This window comes from Lepidochelys kempii, chromosome 12 (assembly GCF_965140265.1).
Source record: "Lepidochelys kempii isolate rLepKem1 chromosome 12, rLepKem1.hap2, whole genome shotgun sequence".
NCBI lineage: Eukaryota > Metazoa > Chordata > Testudines > Cheloniidae > Lepidochelys > Lepidochelys kempii.
The window spans coordinates 24,448,555-24,472,790 of record NC_133267.1 but is presented as its reverse complement, the minus strand read 5'-3'; the positions used below and the strand labels follow the sequence as shown (position 1 = coordinate 24,472,790).

The 24,236-nt window shown below is 39.9% G+C and overlaps 1 protein-coding gene across 1 annotated transcript in view; it reads right to left on the bottom strand.

Annotated features, from left to right (window-relative positions):
- The window catches only part of CHST8 (carbohydrate sulfotransferase 8), a 274,130-nt gene that overhangs the window by 4,215 nt on the left and 245,679 nt on the right, over positions 1-24,236 (bottom strand). Inside the window, exon 3 of the mRNA XM_073307883.1 lies at positions 1,941-1,978. Coding sequence (XP_073163984.1) covers positions 1,941-1,978 — 38 coding nt within the window. The remainder of the gene's footprint in view (positions 1-1,940; positions 1,979-24,236) is intronic.

Here is a 24,236-nt window from a genome sequence, read left to right as displayed (position 1 = left end):
TAATTAATTAATTAATATGTTTGCATTATCATAGAAAAACTATGTCTCCTGCTTTGACTAAAATTTTGTTTAACTGGTTATTATAACTGTGGTTTTCCAAAGATGTTATAGTTCAGATGGAGGGCGGAATGGGAGGGCAGGGAATACGCAGATATAGCTGTTCAGCTGGTGAATACTTTAGCCTAAAATACTTTAACATTTAGAGGTAAATTGTGATGCAAATCACAATCTTTCCTATCTTCGCCTTTCACCTGCTACTTGGTAATGATTAAAGATGTCCCAAAACTTTAAAAATCAGTTTTAGATTTGAAATGAGTATTCTTTCTTCTTCATGCTGAAGCACTTTTGCGAATTATCATGGTGACATCACAGCTCTTCTGCCTGTTCTCTCAGCTGAGCAGGGGGAATCTGCAGTTTGGGCTTGATCCAATCCCCTTGAAGGCAATGAAAAAACACCTGGTTGACTTCAATGGGAGTTAGATTAGCCTCTCTGTGGCCCAACAGAAATCTTCACAGGGTTTAAGATTAGGCTGTCAAAGAATAAAAACGAACCTTTCCTGCCACTCACTTACAAAGGGGAAGCTGCAACTCAGGCTACATCCCCATCTGGCATCGCTACTGATTTACTGTATTTTTCCAAGTTCCTCCTTCAAAGGAGAATGGGTTTTACTTTCCCTCTTTTTTTCTTTCCTGGAAAAAGTTGCTTCAATATTCATCATCAAAAAGCAATGAGCAAAAATCCAAACGGTGCTAGTAACTCATTAACTTGTGTTCAGAAATAAACTGGAACTAGTCACTATTAAACAAATTCTAAAAGCAGCTGTGCGTAATAGTGGAACAAGGGCGAGGTGGAACACAGTCTGGGCTGTCTCTTCACTTCTTTGTATACAGGATGCTAAGACCCAAACAGAGCAGAATGTTCTCTACACTTGCTTCCTTTTGTAACTGTTCAGAAAAAGTTATACTTTTTTCTAGAATGACTATGTAAAGTTTTTCCTACTGCTTTGCTATTGCTATTACCACGTGATATAGGCTGACTTGGAAACCAACTCATTCTGGTACTCCCGTGTATAGTTGCCTGGGGGGGCTATGCAAGTATTTGATTGCTATTCTGTTGAGATACTTACCCTGATGTAAATGCATCAAACTTATATTGCAGTTGTCTTGTATATGTAAATGGCCAGCTGTTTTGTTGTATTTACTGCATATTGCTCTTTACTGAGTGATGTGGAAATCATATGAAGAAATCAGACTTATATTTGATAATTCGTACTTATTCCATGCTAGGGTACAGTCCTCCCCACAAAAAATCCAACACCCCACATTGCTGATGATGAATCTAAAACTAGCATTTCCACCATAAGCAAATGTCATAATTTGAATTGTGGACAAAATTCCTATTCACTCCCATTCGAAAGGTAAGTTGAACCTGCAGAGAAGGAGTGATATGAACTACATCTCACTAAGTTCCCCCTGGAATTTGGATACACAGCTGGCAAATTCAAGCTTTCTTTCAAGTACTTGCATTCATCCCTTAAACTTTAAAGAAGTAAGAGATATAGTCACAGCTACTTTGAATGAACTAGTAGCCACTAGATGGCACACTTATACCAATATTTTTCTTTCTAATATTCTAAGTACACTCAATCAATTCTTTTATGCAATAAAATTTCATACCAAATATGAATATGCAAATATCTTTCAAGTTTACAGTATCTTTTAGGAATATCTAGTCTAGCAAACAACCATAAAACTAAATTTTCATGGCTTACCAAATTTGTATTTTAATAAAAAATATTTGCACGCCAGGGAAAAGCTTTAATGCTTCATTCCTGTTTGATACTTCCAGTCTAATGGTTTGCTCTGAGCCTTCTCTCCCACATTCTGTATTGCAAATATGTCTTGCTCTATTTTCTTGCATTTTTTTCTGAAGAACTTACTTTTTTGGGTTGTTGGGGTCCCATGTTATATTTTATCCCTAAAGAAAGAAAAGGAAAATTACAATAATATTTGGTAAAAATACATGACATGCTTATCTTGCACCACTGAGATCAATAAGAGTTCTACCATTAACTAGAATGTGAGTAGGGGCAGTCCCTATTAGAACAATATTAAATAGACCTGCAATGTTTTATATCAATGTATAGCCCATAGTAATAATACTTAACTCTTTTATAGCTCTTATATCTGTAGAACTCAAAATGCTTTACAGAGTAGGTCAATATCATTATTCTCATGGGGATAATGGGAAAACTGAGGCAGAGGTGAAATCATACAATTATAGAAGATTAGGGTTGGAAGAGACCGCAGGAGGTCGTCTAATCCAACCCCCTGCTCAAAGCAGGACCAACCCCAACTAAATCATCCCAGCCAGAGTTTTGTCAAGCCAGGTCTTAAAAACCTCTAAGGATGGAGATTCCACCACATCCCTAGCTAACCCATTCCAGTGCTTCACCACCCTCCTAGTGAAATAGTTTTTCCTAATATCCAAACTAGACCTCTGCCACTGCAACTTGAGACCATTGCTCCTTGTTCTGTCATCTGCTACCACTGAGAACAGCCGAGCTCCATCCCCTTTGGAATCCCTTCAGGTAATTGAAGGCTGCTACCAAATCTCCCCTCACTCTTCTCTTCTGCAGACTAAATAAGCCCAGTTCCCTCAGCCTCTCCTCATAAATCTTCTGCCCCACCCCCTAATCATTTTCGTTGCCCCCCACTAGACTCTCTCCAATTTGTCCACATTCTTTCTGTAGTGGGGCCCCCAAAACTGGATGCAATACTCCAGATGTGGTCTCACCAGTGCCAAATAGAGGGGAATGATCCCTTCCCTCGATCTGCTGGCAATACTCCTACTAATGCAGCCCAGTATGCCGTTAGCCTTCTTGGCAGCAAGGGCACACTGTTGACTCATATCTAGCTTCTGGTCCACTGTAATCCCCAGGTCCTTTTCTGCAGAACTTCCATTTAGCCAGTCAGTCCCCTGCGTGTAGCAGTGCATGGGATTCTTCCATCCTAAGTGCAGGACTCTGCACTTGTCCTTGTTGAACCGCGTCAGATTTCTTTTGGCCTAATCCTCCAATTTGTCTAGGTCACTCTGGAGCCTATCCCTACCTTCCAGCATATTTACTCTCCCCCCAGCTCAGTGTCATACATGAATTTGCTGAGGGTGCAATCCATCCCGTTGTCCAGATCATTAATGAAGATATTGAACAAAACCAGCCCGAGGACCAACCCCAGGGCACTCCGCTTGATACTGGCTGCCAACTAGACATCAAGCCGTTGATCACTACTCATTGAGCCCAACAATCTAGGACTTGCTCAAGGTCAGCAGGCCAGTTGCAGAACCAGGAATAGAACCCACGTCTCCCGAATCCCAGGCCAGTGCCATACCCACTAGGCCAAAATATCATCTCATAAATGCCTGTCTTTAAGTTAACGAAAAATTGCTTTTAATTGTGCCCACTTTGATAGTTCTGAATGTTTACCAGTTGGCATGCATGCGTTGTCCTATAATCCCTTCCCTCTACTGTGTTATGTATATAGGAGGTAATATTTGTAGAGCATTTTGAACATACTATGGAAAGCACTTATCACTTTTACAAGTATTATGCCACATGCTCTTAGCTATTAAAGAGGGATCCAATCAGGAATATAATGATAAAGATGTGAGTGTCTCTTAAGACTAAGAGAACTTTGCAATTGCTTATAGTTTGTTGTATGAAGTGTTGTTGTAGCCATGTTGGCCCCCAGATATTAGAGAGCTGAGGTGGGGTGAAGTAATAGCTTTTATTGGGCAAACTTCTGCTTGTGAGAGAGACAAGCTTTTGAGCTTACATAGAACTCTTCTTCAGGTCTGGAAAATGTACTCAGCATCTGTACTTTGAGTACATTTTCCATACCTGAAGAAGAGCTCGGTATAAGCTCAAAAAGCTTTTCTCTCTCACCAACAGAAGTTTGCCCAATAAAAGATATTCCCTCACCCACCTTGTCTCGCTTATAATTTATGACCACTGTTGCAGTTAAGCTAAAGTGTATGCTATTGAAAACACTCTTTTGTTTTTGGAATCAGTTGAGATTTTTGGTGCATCTCTCTGGTTTGAATAGTGCCACTTGTCACTGTCAGTACTGACTAAAAAAGATTTCAGTTTAATTAATGGGGCTACATTACAAATCTGCAGCCGTTGACAAGGACAATTGCAGGTCAGCATACCGCTTTACCGTACCTTTGTACTACAAATTGAAGCACCACCGGAGAAGCTCAGTCCCATCAGATTAATTTTCATTACATCATTCAGGTTCTCATGAATACTGTGTGTGTTTAAAGTTATTCTATCAGTCCCCTGACTATATACCGCTTACATTAATGAGTTTCTTGCAGCTATAGCACCTGCTCCAACAAGCTGATCTTTGGCTTATTTTTTCAGAAGTATGAACAGATATTAAGGGTTGTTCCTATTTCTGTGTTGCTATGGCTATGCGTACATGTTCCATACCAGCAATTTGTTCGCAGAAGGCATGAGTTAATGTAGTACTATGCAGGAAGGGCATGAGACAATGCATACTATGTGTCTGATTCTGCCCCATTAAAGTCAAAGGGACTTTTGCCATTAACTTCAATGGGAGCAAGATCAGGAGGTGCCTTGTTTTTGATGAGATGCAAGTCCAAAGTCCCCTCTTACTCAGTTCTAATATAGTACCTGTTCAGCGGGAAGTGGAGATCTTAAGGGTTTTGTTTTTGTTTTTTTTACTCAGAAGAGTGGACACTAACTTGTGGAGTCCTGGCCAGGATTCTTAGGTAACAAAACTGTTCTGGTGCCCATGACTGAGCGATGTTGTTGAGTTTTTATTGGTGGCTATATTTGTTGATGAGGTCAGTGTAAAACAAACATTTAATCCATGGTTTTGTAAAATGCTATGGGATAGTGAGTATGAAAACTGCTATGCAAAGAGAGGCCTGGAATTCCAGAGTTCTAATCCACTTGTATAAGAAAATATGTTTTAACCCATACAGACATCATGGTAGTCATGATATCTGACTCTGAAGGCACAATTTTATACCATTTGAGCTAGACCTCTATTAGTTGCTTGGGCACCATCCTGTAGTGAACCCATAGACACTACTAATATATTTGCCTTTAGACTGGCAATAGTTGCTCAACTGTATAGATACAGCCTGTGGAATAGCACCTAGAGCTGTTCTCTCCAGAGACAGCCACTTGAGTACCCCTTTTGATCTCTGCTGCAGCTAAGCACAAGAGGTTGATATAGTCACACACATTAATCACCACATTTTACTGGCTCTGCATTGACTCCCTTTGTGGCCTTTGGCAAGTTTGTACCTCTGCCTCAGTTTCACCATCTGTAACCTAGGGTTAATAGCTACCTCCCTTAATTTTGAACGCCCTTGCTGTGGTAAGTAAGTAGCTCAGGATTAAAGTACTGTAAAGTGTTATAAATGGCAGATATTATTAAATCAGAATTTTTTTACCCTCTCTAACTCTCGTGCCCTATGGAGTGAATGAACCCTAGTCTGTTGATTCTTCTAATTACTCCTGTAAAATGGGTTTCCTGGTAGCGTAGATACAGGTTGAAACCTCCAGAAAGTTTGAATGTTCTTTTCCTTATCTGTTCGGAATGTTGTAATGAAATCCCTTTTGGGGGGTCAGAAATTGTATATATTGAATACTGAAAAGTCAAATGTTTAATTAAAAGAAATCCGTGGATTGGGTTAGGCAATTAGCTTGTTTTATATGGAGATGTTTGGTTACTCATGTATAATTGCCAACATGCATTTAGTAATTTCCTTGTGTAATAGCATCATTACAGGCAATAGTCCATTCAGAGTCACCAATATTATTCCTCTGCTTTATACTTCAGCTTTGGACTTCACTATTTTTAATATCAGATTCAGCTTGTTAAATCACTTCTCATCCTCTGTCACAGATACCAGAGATTTACTTTGGTTGTCAATACTGTCAACATGTATAGGCAAGAATTTACATATTTAAATATTTATCCTTGCATGAACTAGTTATGCCTACCAATGTAAGACAGGAGAGTGGTTGTGTAACCTACTTTCCTCCCTGAAATTATAAGATGTAATAACATCCAAGGGTGGTCTAACATTTTCAATGCCATGGGTCGGATGCTAGTTTTGGGGCAGTTCTGTGGGCCAAACACAGAAATATAATTCCCAATTCTAGAATTGGATCACTTTTTTTTTAAAGGACTTATAAGCACACTTTCTCTCTGTATCCCGTCCCTGAGAGCCTTCAAGCTTGCCAAAATTGAAAACCAGACTAGTCAAGAGAACTTGGTCACTCACCAAAATGCAAACCAGTATTTAGACAGACTTGGATAAATTTTTTTAAAATTTCTTTTGCCAAGCTTGTAATGAAAGACTTAGGGAGGGGGTTTCAAAAGAGCCCTCTGAAGCACCTGGCATTGGCCACTGTTGGAAAACAGGATACTGGGCTCGATGGACCATTGGTCTGTCCCACTATGGCTGTTCTGTTGTTCTTATGGGCATAGTTTCAATGGTAGCAGAGATGGACCATTGCTGGGAGCCTTTGAAAATCCCTTTCATAACATATAATTACCTATTTAACTTTCCTGTAAAAAGTAGGGATCATTCTTGTACAAAAAGAGATGAAGGTATTATAAATGCTGTCTGAGCTATCTGTTCTTAAATTATAAAAGAAAAGGAATTAATGATGAGTAATGCACACTTTTATTGCTAACTACTTCAAAAGGTGGCTTGTTTTTTATTAGAGTGGATATCTTGTATTTTTGTGCTGTACTTCAGTTATTATGTCTAATAAAGAAATTCCATTAGCTGGAGGGAAGAATGTGTATCAGAACTGAGACTTCAATTATTGGTGCTAACATGTGGTCAGAACAACAGCGAAGAGTACATTCTGAATGGAAGATGTATGGTGGAGCTGGTTGCTAGTCTCTTGAATGTTTCTTGAGGCATATGACTTCTAAATTTTGTCTTTTCTCAGCTCTCTCTTTCACCAGCAGCAATCTGTCACACCAGATTTAAACCTACATGGAGAAAACCATTCTTAGGTGCAGTGAACTCAGCCAGTAAAAACACATTGCGCAGTTCTGTTCAACTAATCAGATCTAAGTTTAATGTGATGCTGCACCCATGGTATTTTTGGCACTGCTAGCTCCTAGATGGTAACCAAAATGGCAATGTAATGTACATTTGTGCCTAGGTTGGACACATGTACCAACTATATAACTGAAATCGGTTATGTTAAAGAATAATTATAAAATGTGGTGCCAGAAACCACAACGTCTTAGCAGCAAATAGATAAGTAGGAAATCAGATAGTGTTACTTCATTGTATGCACAACGCTTCTGTGGGTTCTCTTTTTCTGCATGAACTTGACCTTCAAAGACCCTGGATGGGCCTGACACTGATATCTCTGTTCTTGTTGTTTTTTATGATGCCCAGCTCCATTCAGTCTTCTCATATAACTGCTCCATTTCCCTTCTTGTCTCTCTTCTTCCAGGTGCCTCACACCTCCTCTTTTTCAAATCCCTCCTGGCTAGCCTTTTAACCCTGTTCTCTCCTCTGACACAGTACTGGGACTGGGCTTAAATAGAAGTTGATTTCACTTCTATATGTGTGCCCCTTAATGTGCGTCCATGAACAATGTTTGTTTGCTTTTTTTTTTAACTGCAATATCACTGCAAAGGGAGAGTATCAATTCTTATGCAATTACATAGTTGCAAAAATAGATACTTCAGAAGTGTTGTGAACATTTGTGCAAATATGTTCATGTCACCAATGACTTATTCAGTGACTCCAGACTGTTTTTATAATAGCTTGTCAACCAATCAGGCAGTGGGAATGATAACATATAACTGAAATGGCCAATCACAGCACCAATAGCAAATTATGCTAGTGAATTTTCCAAACAATAGTTTTGTGAGTAGCATTCAGATTAAAATTTATTTGCATAAAAATATCGGCAAACAAATTTGAAAAATGTAACTCAGCTTGTGGACGATTTATTAACAGAAAAAGCGGTTAAACTTTTTGACTAAGTTGTTTGCTATGGATAGATTGTCCAGCCTGGTCTGCACCTAATCCTGTGCCTAATCTTTTATCATGTATAGTATATTGGAGTTAAATTGCAAGCTCTTTCAAGCAGGAAATGATTAAGTATTTGCAAAGTGCTGTTGCCATCTATGTTACTGCCACATATCTCATTCTAAATTAGAAATAATAAATTGTACATTTAAGAAAAAACTCCCTGTAAAAAGACAGACAAGATTTCTATTTTGAGATGATGGCCTAATCAATGTCATAAACTATATATATTTTTTGCCCTTCAGTAATTTCTTATCTCTAAAATGATGTCTTATTTGACAGTAACAAACCTTAATAGTCCTATCTCAGCCACATATACAGTCCCCAGTTTTAATACACAGAAAATTAATGAGATGAAGCAAGCAAGGTTTAATGAAAGTATAGAGTGCCTTGCATAAAGTTGCCATTGAGAAACAAGTGAATCTGTACAATGAATTTCTTGTTCTCAGAGAAGTTGCAAATACTCAGTGACATTTTCCATAGATGAGAACTTTCACAGTGAATGCTTTGAATAAAGTGCCTAGCTCCCTTGAAGAAGAGTCTAAGTTAGATATCTCTTGGTGTCAAAATCCTGAGCATATTCTTTACAGAGAGTCCTTGGGCAGTATATCCATCTGACCCTGCAGTGACTTAGTTGTTCATTTTAGTTTCAAACTAATTGATTTAATGGCAAAGATGTTGTAGTATTTATTTATGCTAATCTCTATGCATGGTAGTTATTACAGGGAAGACCTTGAGCTTCCTGATCTTTTAAGAACATTTATCTTGTTCTTCATATGAAATGTAGTCAAAGGCAAACCGTCACTATGCTGCCTTGTATTATATATAGCACCTTCTTATATTTGGTGACAGACTAATTATACACAAAGCAAAAATGACTCTGTGTCAACAGCAAAAGAGAGTGAATTATAAGAGAACTCATTTGTAATAAATGTTTTTTTTCCCCAGAAACTGCAGGATTAGATGGTGATAATAATTAATTCTACACTTCACTGCTACAATACTTACACAGTGATTTCTGCCCCCCGCTCTCCCCCCCAGATCACAAAGTGCTGCACAAATATGGTTCATAGTTATTCCAGTTTTACAGATGGGAGGCAGGAGAGGTTACAAGCCAAACTTTCAAGTGTGGTCTGACTTTGGGTGGTCGTATTTTTGATTACCTTAATACTTAAGCTGGGCATCTTAAACTAGTCACCTAACAATTGAGGAACCCCAAATCAGTGGCCAGATTTTAGGCTGAAAACCTAAGACAAGGATCATGTAGAAGGTTGGTGTTAGAGTCTAGACTAGAAATCAGGTGTCCTGACTCCTACCTTGCGTTCAATCCTCAAGATCACAGCTGCCTGTCTACTAACTAGGTGCAGTTAGTTAATGTGAGTCTTGCATTTGGAGCACAACATTACAGACATTGTGCTTCTCTTTAGAATCATTAGATGCGATAGGTGCAATGACATGCTGCTCAAGCACTTGAATGATGCGCACATGCTGCATGTCAGACGTTGGTGGGATCCAGGTTGGAAACCCCTCCAGCAAGTCTGCCCCAGAAGCTGGCTCAGGATGGGATGGGACACAGCCGGACTGGAGATGCACTTTTCAGTGAGCTGCTACTTTCTGTAAGAACGCTGTGGAGTGGGAGGGAGGGTGGGAGTATTGCTGGCTCTCACCTGAGGTGACTGATGCTTCCAGTGTGGCCACTCCTGCCCTATGACCCCGGAGGTGAATCTGGCCTGATGCCTTGCAATGACACTTCCACTTCTGTGGCAGTCTTAATGTTTCTCTGCATATAATTAGCTGGTCCTTTCTAGAATTTAACAACCATCTGATCTCTATTAGCTTAACATCCGACAGCTCCTTCATTTGTGCCTTCCCCACCTCTCAATATTCATTCTTCCATTCCTCCCATTCGCTCCCTTTATCTTTCTCTGAAGGGTCCTCGGCTTCCGGCCTCAAGCTCTTCATGATCCAGTGTTTTCACAGTACAATGGAAACTGAACACATTAACATTCCTGTAATCAAGGTGTGTGTATTTTATTAACTCCATTAGTTGGTATGCCTGAAGTGGTGCCAGCTGAAGTTTTGTTATCTTCTTACTGTTCTTGGAGCTGTCAGTGCTGAAAACGTCTTACACAACAGACAAAATCTTACTGGGATATTTCACATTCTGCAGAGAGATGTCAAGAACAAAATCTGACACAAATTGCATTTCTTCTAATAAGGAACCACACTAGTTAAAAATTAGTTATAGAAAACAATTTCTTTGCTTTGTTTTTAAATAGAAAACATGTTAAACTATTTTCACTATTTTACTTCTTTGTATTTCTCTTTTTGGATAATCACAATAGACTAAGTCAGTTTCATTTTTTGGCCGTCATGCCCTTTCACAATACTGCAATGTTTGGATTGCAAACGCTACATGGGAGTGAATTTTTTGTCTTTCATTTAGAAATTATTGATTCCTCTGGAATGTAATTCATGGAAACATTTTTATTTAAATTTTGTAGAAGCTTTTTTCTTAAACCTCAATTTTAAATTTCATTTGTTTATTCAGTCTTGATTTACATGGCTTTATTTTTGACGCCCTCACTCAGAAATGGTGTGGATTGTTTCAGATGTTTCACAATGCATTACTACTTTCACTGCCCAAAAAGGTACACGTGATAGCTAATCTTTCCCATACCCACAGTATACTCACATATAAATCAAGGGGCCTGATTTTTGACTCCACCCCACTGACTCAAAGAGGCTGGAAACACAGCAGATCTGGTCAGCTGGGAATTTCCTCTGCAGACATGGATAGAGTTAAGGACAGGGGCATGAACAGGACATCTCTGGCTATTTCCAAACCTCCAGAATAGCTTTTGGATGCTATAAGTAGTCAGGCATGACTTGCAGCAGCCTTGTTCTACGGATGATCTAAGTTATGATTAATGATGGACTGGGGAACGGCAATGCCATGAATGTCTAAGAAGTAGGGCTGTCGATTAATCACAGTTAACTCATGCAATTAACTCAAAAAAATTAATCGCACCTTTAATCGCACTGTTAAACAATACAATACCAATTGAAATGTACTAAATATTTTTGATTTTTTTCTACATTTTTATATATATTGCATTCTGTGCTGTAATTGAAATCAAAGTGTATATTATTTTTTATTATAAATATTTGCACTGTAAAAATGATAAACAAATGAAATAGTATTTTTCAATTGACCTCATACAAGTACAGTAGTGCAATCTCTGTTGTGTAAGTGCAACTTACAAATGTAGATTTTTTTTTTGTTACATAACTGCACTCAAAAAGAACAATGTAGAACCTTAGAGCTTACAAGTCCACTCAGTCCTACTTCTTGTTCAGCCAATCTCTAAGACAAACAAGTTTGTTTACATTTATGAGAGATAATGCTGCCCACTTCTTATTTACAGTGTCACCTGAAAGTGAGAACAGGTGTTTGCATGGCACTTTTGTAGCCGGCATTGCAAGGTATTTACGTGCCAAATATGCTAAACATTCATATGCCCCTATGCTTTGGCCACCATTCCAGAGAATATGCTTCCATGCTGATGATGCTCTTTAAAAAAATAATGCATTAATTAAATTTGTGACTGAACTTCTTGGGGAGAATTGTATGTCTCCCACACTGTTTTACCCGCATTCTGCCATATATTTCATGTTATAGCAGTCTTGGATGATTACTCAGCACATATTGTTTGTTTTAAGGACACTTTCATTGCAGATTTGACAAAGCACAATCTTTGAGATTTCTAAAGATAGTACAGCACTTGGCCCAAGGTTTAAGAATCTGAAGTGCCTTCCAAAATTTGAGCGGGACAAGGTGTGGCGCATGCTTTCAGAAGTCTGAAAAGAGCAACACACCGATGCAGAAACTACATAACCCAAACCACCAAAAAAGAAAATTAACCTTCTGCTGGTGACATCTGACTCGGATAATGAAAAGGAACATGCGTCGGTCTGCACTGCTTTATATCGTTATCGAGCAGAACCTGTTAATAACATGCACACGTCCTCTGGAATGGTGGTTGAAGCATGAAGATACATATGAATCTTTAGCGCATCTGGCACATGAATATCTTGTGATGCCGGCTAAAAACAGTGCCATGAGAATACCTGTTCTCACTTTCAGGTGAGAGACGGGCAGCATTGTCTCCTGCAAATGTAAACAAACTTGTTTGTCTGAGCAATTGGCTGAACAAGAAGTAGGATTGAGTGGACTTGTAGGTTCTAAAGTTTTACACTGTTTTGTTTTTGAATGAAGTTATTTTATGTACATAATTCTACACTTGTAAGTTCAACTTTCATGATAAAGAGATTACACTACATTACACTACTTGTATTAGGTGAATTGAAAAATATTATTTCTTTAGTTTTTTACAGTGCAACTATTTGTAATCACAAATAAAGTGAGCACTGTACACTTTGTATTCTGTGTGGTAACTGAAATCAATATATTTGAAAATGTAGAAAATATCCAAAACTATTTTAATAATTGGTATTCTTTTATTGTTTAACAGTGTGATTAATCACAATTATTGTTTTAATCACATGATTAATCACTATTAATTTTTTTAATCGCTTGACAGCCCTACTAAGAAGGGTGAAGATTGTGGCTGATCAATTTAGCAGAGTAATTGGCCTGTGAGAGCCCACTTGTTTTAAAATGGGAAGGGGAGGGATCAGTGTGTAGCTAAAAGCACAAAACATCGTGTCCTCTGCGTTCCTGGCTCTTCCATGTACTGTAAAAATGTGGAGATTGTCCTATCTCTTGGGTTTGTGTAGCCTGAATTTACTAAAGCTTGGAAGGTATTTTTAAATGGAAGGCTCTATTAAAATGCAAAGTAGTATTTATTGCATTCAAAAGAAATCAGTTCTCCAGTTAACCTCCTCCTGTTTGACTAACAAACCAGCTTGGTGATGCATACACTACCAAGCTTATGCTGGATGCTTATTTGGACTCAAGAGAATGCAAATTTGTGCATGTTGCTCTTGCCTGGCACAAAATTTACTGTTCACTTACTGTTACACTATCTCCATTACACCCATTTTTCAACAGATGTGCCACCACTTCACTACCAATAAACTTAGTCCTATGTATACCCAAAGGGCTAACAAGAGCCTCCATTCAAAAATACAGTTGGATCTGAGGTATTGCTTTGCTAAAAAAGCAAGATAAGGAGGGAGATGTACACCAATATACCTGAGCTCCAAGACTCTGCGTAAAGTACTATTTATACTGAGAGAGTGCCAAGGAGTTCGTCGTGGATGAGAATCCCATTGTGCTAGGCACCATACAGACACATAACAAAAATGTTCCCTTCCACCCAAAAGCTTGCAATTTAAGTATAAGACAACAGCTGGATACAGATAGACAGATGAGGGAGCACAAAGAAACAATGAGACAATATTGATCATCAGGAGAGATAGCTGCCTCATCACATCATCTACCTAATCATTGTCAATTTTTTTGTAGGTATCATGCCAAAGGAATGCTTTAAGGAGAGATCTGAAGGACAATGACATGGTTTTCCTCAACTGTTTTCTGGAGGGGAGTTTCTTGGTATCATAGGAGGGTTGGGTCTTGTTCATTCTATGATGAATGAACTAGTCTCACTTCTCACCACCCACACATCCACCTTCCTTCCCAGTGCATCTTGCCAGTGGTTCTGAAAATTGGTTAGCCCCCTCTGAGTTATGAAAATGGGCACTACTTTTTTTTCCTTGTGACTTTAATTATTTTTAGAAATGGCCCCAAACATGCACTTGTTTCCAATTCTTCCTTCCCAAACATAGCTGTACTTTGCAAATGGGTCATCTCTAACTGTATTGTATGGAAAAACCAAAAATAAAAAAAGGCAAAGGAAACTCAAAATGCTTACTGTGGAAGCATGTTATGAATATTTTTGGAAAAGCTATATTTGTCCCCACTAGCTGCTATAGTGAAGTTATCAAATTGATATAGTTTGTTGCTGTTACTGAAGATGACATTTCCAGAGTCAGCAGGAACCTGGGAAATAATAAAGCTCCAATTTCTATAAAAACCAACTTGTGGATACTGTTCCTCCAAACACTGATACTGAGGGCAGTTTATTTTTTTATTTAAATCCCATATACATATATCTTTAATTTCCATTTTCTGAGTGGTTTCCCTGCATTGTTCTCCACACTACCCAAAATAATTCATTAAGAATCCATGAGAGAAATATTTCCCCCCACCCATTAAGAAATGGTTGTTTTCCATGTTGAAAGCGATTACATTAATAGTTAAGCAGAATTACAGACACTAAGGTATAATGCAAGCATATACCAATGATAATAAATAAGATACAAAATACTTTGATGTGCCCTAATGTACTGCAGCTCTCATCTAGTGTTGTTTTCCTTCAGAGTAAGTTATTTAAATGTTTCCTATTTATCAACTGAATAAAGAAAGCTACTGAAGGGTATATATTCTGTTTTTTTACTAATCCTCATGGAGATTTTTTTTTTATTGCATTCATGCTGTGAGAAACTGGGGAAGAGATTTTAAAGACTGGTTAGCATTTACTTAACATGGAATAGTGAAATGTTAGCACTTGCTACTGTCATGCCAATTTACAGCCTGCAGAAGTAGGTGGTATATTATTGGAAGGGATTTTGAATACAGGCACCAAAGAAATGCTGAATAAATTCCAAGAGGCAATAGTGAAGGGGGATGTCGTATTTCATGTTCAGAACATATGCTTTAATTATGCTGGCCTTTTAGTACCTAACTAATCATTAAGAATGACTGGCCCAGTGCACTTTAAGGGCCAGATTCTCAATGGTGTAAGTTGGTGTAACTTCATTGAAATCAATGGATTAATTTATACCAATTAAAGCTCTGACTCTCACAATGAGAATCACCCCAGCATGGAGGGCCTCTGCAAAGCCCATTGTTCAGCCAATGCTTTGCATTTTCTCTCTAGGATGCAGGGAGCCATACAAGGGGGTTTGTGCCTCTTGTGGACTTGCATTGGACCCATATGGGCAGGCATTGGGTCTGAGATGGATAACTGAAAGTGTGATTATAGATCAGGTGACCTGGAGGCAGTGTCTGCAGTCCACAGGTTGGAATAGTGGCAATGGAGGATCTGCACTGCAGTATGGTGTGTGTACTCTAGCCAATTAAAGTACAATTCCTCTGGCTTACAGTGACTGAAATGACATTGCAGCTTAATGAAGCATGGGAGTTTTTGGTCAGGAGTACAGTACCTGGGGAAAGTAATGCTATTCTGAAGGGCATACAAAAATAATTGAGACACCAGGTTAATCCATTAAAAGAGCATGAAAAATTTACAAATGAAGAAAGAAAAGGAGGACTTGTGGCACCTTAGAGACTAACCAATTTATTAGAGCATAAGCTTTCGTGAGCTACAGCTCACTTCCTCAGATGCATATCGTGGAAACTGCAGCAGGCTTTATATATACACAGAGAATATGAAACAATACCTATTCCCACCCCACTGTCCTGCTGGTAATAGCTTATCTAAAGTGATTTCCAGCACAAATCCAGGTTTTCTCACCCTCCACCCCCCCCACACAAATTCACTCTCCTGCTGGTGATAGCCCATCCAAAGTGACAACTCTTTACACAATGTGCATGACAATCAAGCTGGGCTATTTCCTGCATAAATCCAGGTTCTCACATCCTCCCCACCCCCATACACACACAAACTCACTCTCCTGCTGGTAATAGCTCATCCAAACTGACCACTCTTCAAGTTAAAATCCAAGTTAAACCAGAACATCTGGGGGGGGGGGGGGTAGGAAAAAACAAGAGGAAACAGGCTACCTTGCATAATGACTTAGCCACTCCAAGTCTCTATTTAAGCCTAAATTGATAGTATCCAATTTGCAAATGAATTCCAATTCAGCAGTTTCTCGCTGGAGTCTGGATTTGAAGTTTTTTTGTTTTAAGATAGCGACCTTCATGTCTGTGATCGCGTGACCAGAGAGATTGAAGTGTTCTCCGACTGGTTTATGAATGTTATAATTCTTGACATCTGATTTGTGTCCATTTATTCTTTTACGTAGAGACTGTCCAGTTTGACCAATGTACATGGCAGAGGGGCATTGCTGGCACATGATGGCATATATCACATTGGTGGATGTGCAGGTGAACGAGCCTCTGATAGTGTGGCTGATGTTATTAGGCCCTGTGATGGTGTCCCCTGAATAGATATGTGGGCACAGTTGGCAACGGGCTTTGTTGCAAGGATAAGTTCCTGGGTTAGTGGTTCTGTTGTGTGGTATGTTCTGGTATACCACACAACAGAACCACTAACCCAGGAACTTATCCTTGCAACAAAGCCCGTTGCCAACTGTGCCCACATATCTATTCAGGGGACACCATCACAGGGCCTAATAACATCAGCCACACTATCAGAGGCTCGTTCACCTGCACATCCACCAATGTGATATATGCCATCATGTGCCAGCAATGCCCCTCTGCCATGTACATTGGTCAAACTGGACAGTCTCTACGTAAAAGAATAAATGGACACAAATCAGATGTCAAGAATTATAACATTCATAAACCAGTCGGAGAACACTTCAATCTCTCTGGTCACGCGATCACAGACATGAAGGTCGCTATCTTAAAACAAAAAAACTTCAAATCCAGACTCCAGCGAGAAACTGCTGAATTGGAATTCATTTGCAAATTGGATACTATCAATTTAGGCTTAAATAGAGACTTGGAGTGGCTAAGTCATTATGCAAGGTAGCCTGTTTCCTCTTGTTTTTTCCTACCCCCCCCCCCCAGATGTTCTGGTTTAACTTGGATTTTAACTTGAAGAGTGGTCAGTTTGGATGAGCTATTACCAGCAGGAGAGTGAGTTTGTGTGTGTATGGGGGTGGGGGGGATGTGAGAACCTGGATTTATGCAGGAAATAGCCCAGCTTGATTGTCATGCACATTGTGTAAAGAGTTGTCACTTTGGATGGGCTATCACCAGCAGGAGAGTGAATTTGTGTGGGGGGGTGGAGGGTGAGAAAACCTGGATTTGTGCTGGAAATCACTTTAGATAAGCTATTACCAGCAGGACAGTGGGGTGGGAATAGGTATTGTTTCATATTCTCTGTGTATATATAAAGCCTGCTGCAGTTTCCACGATATGCATCTGAGGAAGTGAGCTGTAGCTCACGAAAGCTTATGCTCTAATAAATTGGTTAGTCTCTAAGGTGCCACAAGTCCTCCTTTTCTTTTTGCGAATACAGACTAACACGGCTGTTACTCTGAAACAAATGAAGAAAGTCAACACAGAGATCAGCTGACATTCTTAAGGTTGCTGTTTGAAACCTGAATTCTTTACAATGGGAAAGTCTTCAATTTTCTCAATTCATTCATAATAGAAGTGTCCAGTCCTTCCCTCATCACTCAGGAAACACTCCCAAAGAAGTGCAGGGCTGGAACACACCATGCTGCGATGTGGCACTGCACTTGCCCCTTCTCAGTTCAACTTTTGGTTCTCCTGTTAACTCACTCATAGCCAGGAGTTTAGCATAACATTCCCCCTCTTGGAGACTAATTTATTAAGTCCCCACAACAAACATGGTTTTGCTACCAGTTTCAACCTTCTCCTTCCTCAGGGTTTCCAATTTCCTTTTTGCAGGACTTCAGACTCCAGTTCTTTCAGCTGCCTGGTTCATCTCTGCCAGCTCTTCCCCTAGGTCTCATATTAAGCCTCAGCCCCTGAGTTAAAACATCTTCTATGCTATCTCCTTTGTGGGTTTTTTAAAGTTAAATATAGTAAAATTTCTAAATGAATCATCTTTTTGAAAGGAAAAGTCAGAATTTGGTTTTCTGTTTTTATTCAGCTGGAACTATTTGCCAAATTCAACCTGAATTTGCAGATAGTTGCATTTGACCAAGAAATGCATTTTTCTGCAAATAGCCTATTCACCCCCTGAATTTGCTGAGCTCTACTACTGAGTCTGACTCTAGGCTTCCTCTCTGAGCTAAGAGCACTTCATTTTACTCCTCATCAGGGGATCACATGACTCTATCCTCCCTCCCCACCTCTAAAGCTGGTCTGAAAACCTTCCCTGAACTACCTGTTCTCCAACGAGACATGCCTTGGAATGGTATTGGCCTCAGGCTCCCACTGCCCTTAAAAGTGACAGATTACCCTGTTATAGGGAGTCTTGGGTATGCAAGGACCACTGGTCCAGTTAGTGCTGCTTCTCACTGCTGGTGCCCGAGTGTGATGATCAGAACTGTACACAGTGGTTTCAGAGAAGCATGGAAAGGCAGCAGGGTGCAGTGATCCCCTGAGTTCTACGTGCAGCTTTGCCGAGGGCTTATTCTGTGGCCTTAGACAAATCACTTCCTATCTGTGTCTCACTTTACTGGTTAGAAAAATGGGGATAATACTTACTCCTTTTGTAAAGTGCACTTAACAAACTCCTAACCATGTAGAGCTTACCTAGTTTCCAGTTTCACTACCAGCATTAAGCTCAGATCATTGTTTGTTAAAAGGCCCCATAGCCTGTGGATTGTCTTTTGGTCATGTGAAACTCCTGTGTGTGTTTAAAATTTTCTTTCATGTGTTTCTACACACATTCAGGTGGAAGTGGTTATTTCAACTACATTTTGCTTTGCATTTTGTGGGTTCAGTGGAACCTCAGATTCAAAGCAAAAGAGAGAGGGCAGCAAACTCATATGGATCAAAACAAAAGAAAATGATGCTAGGAATCACGGCCAAATGAAAGCCTCATGTATTACAGATCTGGAGTAACTTTGGCCAGCTATAACTCCTGAATGCACGAATTCTACTCATCTCACAAAATGACTTAAGCTGTATTCAAACCTTGTAATAAAATATATAGTAAGACATCCTGTCTCTTGCACTCTAAACAGACAAGATAGGGCCAACTTTTTGGAGAAGGGACTGAATGGAGAGTGCCTAGCACAATGGGGCCCTGATCTCAGTTTGAATCTCTGTTATGTTAATAAAAAAAGACATGAACTATTGTGCTTGTGACGGGTAATAACCCCATGTTCTAAAATATCCCAAACTCATTGACTCCATTCTACACACTTGCAATCTTTAAAATTTTCTTGATAACCAATAAAGAGGAGGAAAGTACATAATACCTTTTTCGTGCAAACTTAATGGATTTAATACAAGAAGCTGCTGCTTGCAAATTTATTATGAGGAAGGTAGCACTACTTGTTTGCTTTGTCTTCTCTGAGCTAGTTAGGCATCCTAATTAGGAAGTGACATTTTCTGCACTTAATTTATATTCAATAAGAATTCTTCAAAGAAAGCAGAAAAGCCAAATCTGTGCTGTTGCATTTCCCATTCCTCCTATGGACCTATCCATGGGAATATCATTAATTAGCGTCATTAGCTTTCAGGCACTGTCAGCAGTTACTTGCAATTTCTACTTAGCACCTTTCAGTTATTCTCCATTGTCACATTGAATATTTGCATGAAGGCAGCCTTCATACACAGCCTGACTTTGACAAGGACGCTAGACTTTGTTCAGTTTTATTAAAAAATAAAAGCTGAGGTTTAAAAATATAACACTGCATTTATAATTAGTCGCCTGCAGGAATGATCTCGGTAGCCAAAAGAACTGTAATGAATTTCAGTGCAGTGCTATCTGCGATTCTTGCATGCAGCAGGGAAACAGTCACCCAAAATAATGCAGCTAGTGTCCAGACCATTTCGGGAAATTGGATACACAGTACATTACATGAAGCTACCGTGCTTTATTTCTGCCTAATGCAGCAGAAAATGTCTGGGCTACTTTCATGTGGCTCCACTATTGAAGACACTATTTTCCTTTCCAGAAGAAGAGAGATTGAAAGAGAGGAGAAAGCAGCAAGTAACACTCATTGGGTGTTGGTAAAAATGCAGCTTTATGCAGTGTGTTCTGGAACACTTTTTTCCTCCCCCCAGTGGATATAAATAATCATAGGGTACTGTCCATGTTGGTAGCTGCCTACATATGTTTAGTGGTAGTTCAAGAAAAGTACAGTATAGCACACTTGGGAAGAGAGGTATAAAGATCCTCAGCTGGTGTAAATTGGTGCAACTTCACTGAAGTCAAGTAAACTACTTGAAGTAAACTCATTTACTACAGCTGAGAATCTAGCCCTTTGTCTTTGTCTCCAAAATCCTGCTTTCTTTGCTCTACACCCTCCCTGTATTAGTGACCACCTCTCCTTTTTCCTCCCTCCAACTTTGGCTACACTCAGTGGGGATGCTTTAGCTGACAGGTTTGAAATCATGACGGTCAGTGAAAGGCTCTCGTCAGCAGGGATAATGTTGTTAGGGAGTGATCTGTCATTGTGTTATCCTGGTGTGCTTTATGTGGCTTCAACTGCATTATTTATCTTCTAAAAGATGAAGACTAAATCACCACATTCTCCTGCCTGCAGCTTCTAGACAGGGAGGCTATATCTATGGTACTTCCTCCAGCTCTCCACCGAACCTCAAATTTCATCACCTTTTAGAGCATGATGAAAGATACTTTAAATGGATGTTGCCTCAAGAAATATGTCAAAGGTACCCAACATGGCTATCTGGAAAACATCCCAGTGCCGCCCGATCACTGCAACAAATGTGCAGAAAGGAGGGGCAGAAGAGAATTCTTCCCTCTGGAGGTAACTGATATAGCTTTAATCTGGTGAAGCGCCTAGATGCTACTGTGATGGGCACTTTAAAAATGTCATACACTAATGGGAAGGGGAGCAAAGCCAAAGAGCAACCTAAGGAAAGTGACCTTGAGCCCTATGAATAAAATATGAAAGGTGAAGAGAATGACGGAGATTAGTCTAAGTCAAGGTTATAGTTAGAGAGAACATGAGGCCATGAACAGAGAACAAGTAAACAGGGTCATGCCTCTTCCTGACAAAACAGTGCCAGCAGGAAAAATAAAGAGTCAGATATTGTTATTGCGAGTTGGGGTCACCAGGCATATCAGCAGGCAGTTCTCCGTCAGCAAGGTGGCAATTTCCTGCCTCAACAATATCAGCACCTTGTGTGTTTGTACTTTTTACCCTGCCATGTCCGTGTCAGTAGAAAACTGGTAGACACCTGGAAACCCAAGCTTTAAAATTAACTAGAGGACATTATCTCTCTCCCACCTACCTACGCATTCAGGAGAATGTTTGGGGTAGAAAAAAGGTAAATAAGGGTTTTTTAAAGAAAAAGAAAAAGGCTATTGCATGTATGTGGATTAGACAGAGGCAGCTACATTAGGGCAGATGGAGTCCACTTTGGTGTGGCTCCCTGGGAAAGTCAACCATTGAGTCTAGGGGACAGAAGAATCCCACAAGAATTTGGGGAAAATGGACTTCCCTTGCTATAACCGGGCTATCAAAAGAAGGGATGGGGGGGAGTCAAAATCACCAAAACTCTGCCTGGGATAAATTTCTCCATCAACTTACCTAGAAGCATGTGTTAGGATTGCTTGCTCTCCTTCAGATATTGCCAACCTCCACTGGCTTTCGAAAGCAGAAAGCTGGATTGTTATGCAATCTGAGGTTTTCTGTTCTCAGAATCCCCGTTATTACTAGGGGATGACAACCTATTCAGCACTGAAAGGTGACATTTTCTATGCAAACCTATCTGAAATTGGATGAGAGTTGAAGGCTTTCAATACTTTACAGGATTAGATACTGTATTAAATTGAGCTGTAAAAGATGGGGCCTCATTGCTCATGCTGTGGTATATGCTATACTTCACTCTATGCTCCAACTCCCTTAGCTGTATCTTCCTCAGTGATGGTGACTAACATTGAAAACTCATTGGGGTAGCATGTAAAATCTGTGGGAAGGTCGCTTTCCAGACAGGGTGTCATCCTACCAGCTGCTGAATTCCTCCTGTTGGGAAAATGGCAGTTGAAGGCACTCAGCACTTCACAGGAGATGAGATGCTCAACACCATGCAGGTTCAGGTGCTTGAGGAGCATTTGGCTTGAGTTTAAGGAAGTATATATCATGTGACCTTACAGCCCCATGTAAGACCATTTCCGTTAATGTGAGATAGGCAAGACTTTGCTGTACTATCTTCTGCTCAGTGGACTGTGATCACTATCCCAAATAATGGTTGCCAGTGACGCTTTTTAAAGTCAACTTTTGGGTGTCTGCATCTTTTTGCTTCAATAAGTCCATGCTACAGGTATGCGAGAGCACTGGAGTAACCGTGAAAGGGATCATAGATCTCAAACTGCCTACAGATCCTTTCATCACTGAACTATCTGACAAGGAAGAATATGCATAGTCATTCAGTACTGTTTATTTGTATCTGCTGGGTGAAAGTCTGTATTTTCCAAAAGGACCTACTATTCATCAGTGAACCGGGGTGCTGGAACAATTTTTATAGTGGGGTGCTGAGAGCCATTGAACCAAACTGTGAATCCTATATATGACGGAAACCACTTCAAGCCAGTGGGTATGGCAGCTCCCCTAGTTCTAGCACCTATGTCAGTGAAAAGATGTTTGGCCAAGGGGAAAACCAAAGCGTCCACAAACTAGAGTAGAGGTCTCAAACACGCGGCCTGCAGAGTTATTTCCTGCAGCCCACCATAGGTGCTGACTCCCCCAGCAGTCAAGCTCCGCTCCCTCCCCAACCTCCCTCCTCCCGAGCACACCACGTCCCCTCTCCTTTGCCTACCTCCCAGTGCTTAGGACTTTCCAGAAGGGAGGGGGAAGGAGCGGGGATGCGGCGTGCTCAGCGGGGGAGGCAGAGAAGAGGCAGGGCCGGAGTGTGGATTTGGGGAAGGGGGTGGAATGGGGGCAGGGAAGGGTGGGAAGAGGCAGGGCAGGGGTGGGACCTCATGGACTAGATGAGCAGTCTGAGGTATGAAGTTCAGCATGTATGATTCTTTGCTCTGATTCTTTGCTCTGCTCTTTGTATGATTCTTTGCATTCTGGGAAGAATGTTTGTTAAAAGTGGCAACGTATTTTGTATGAATAGTTACTTTTAAAAGTTCCTGCCATTACAGCTATGTTGATAGACTGTTAGTGTAGATCATCATCAGTGTTACTGACCACATAAGGAACAGTTACAGGTGTTTATATTTTATTAAAAACCCTCTTCGCATTACCGTTTTTAAAAAGTTAATACATTGACTTTTAATAGCATACTGTATTCCTCTTCATTTTTTTGACTTTTGACTGTACTTTTGTATTGTTGCATGAAAAGGTTTCAGTGATGCAGCCCTCGGGCCAATGTACTAGTCCTCATGTGGCCCTCGTGGTGATTTGAGTTTGAGATCCCTGAACTAGAGAGTCACAAATGCTTGAAACATCAGGAAAAGAAGTCAGGATTCTACAAAGTAATAGAAACAAGCAAAAGTAATAACTACCATAATAAAAGGTGGTGTCCTTTCACTTGTGGGAAGAATGAAACAGATTTATAATAGGAGATGCTTTAAATGTAGGGAGTAGTACAGTGGCATCAAGTCACACAAATGTGGTTTTACATTAGAAATGGGTATAAATTGCAAAATTCAGATCTGCAATGTGAACTTTTTTTGGTGGGGTGTCAGTTCTGGAATTTTATTTGCCCATTTATTTATATTAAGGTTTTTGTTGAGTTTTTCCTTACAATATAAACATAATAAAAAAATAACATTACAAAGATAAGGCCTGCTCTGTTCAATCTGAGTTCAGATACCAAATACCACGAATTCTGTGAGTGTTTGGATATTGTAGAAGAATCCATCGATGACAGCATATATGAGAGAGAGAGAGAGTGAATGTGTGTGTGTGTGTGTGAATAAGTATCTGTGAAGACTAGTTTGTTGTCTGAAATGTCATGCTGAACATAATGTGTCAGCCTTTCCACATACCAAGTGCTCATTTGGCTGATTATTATGCAGTGTGTGTGAGGATCAACAGCGTCAAACTAGGCAGGCTTATTTTGTGGAGGTTCATGCAAACATTTTCTTCATTTGTTTACATCCCATGAGTTTGTGAAACTCACTTCAAACTGTGGCGTTTCACTGAGTTTTGTTATGTGAAACTCTGTAAATCCATGCGGTTTTCTTCTAGTTATGGTAACACGTTAATCCAAACTAACTCAAAACTTTGTTTGAAAGTTTTGCAAAACATGGCAAGCTGTTTACTTAAC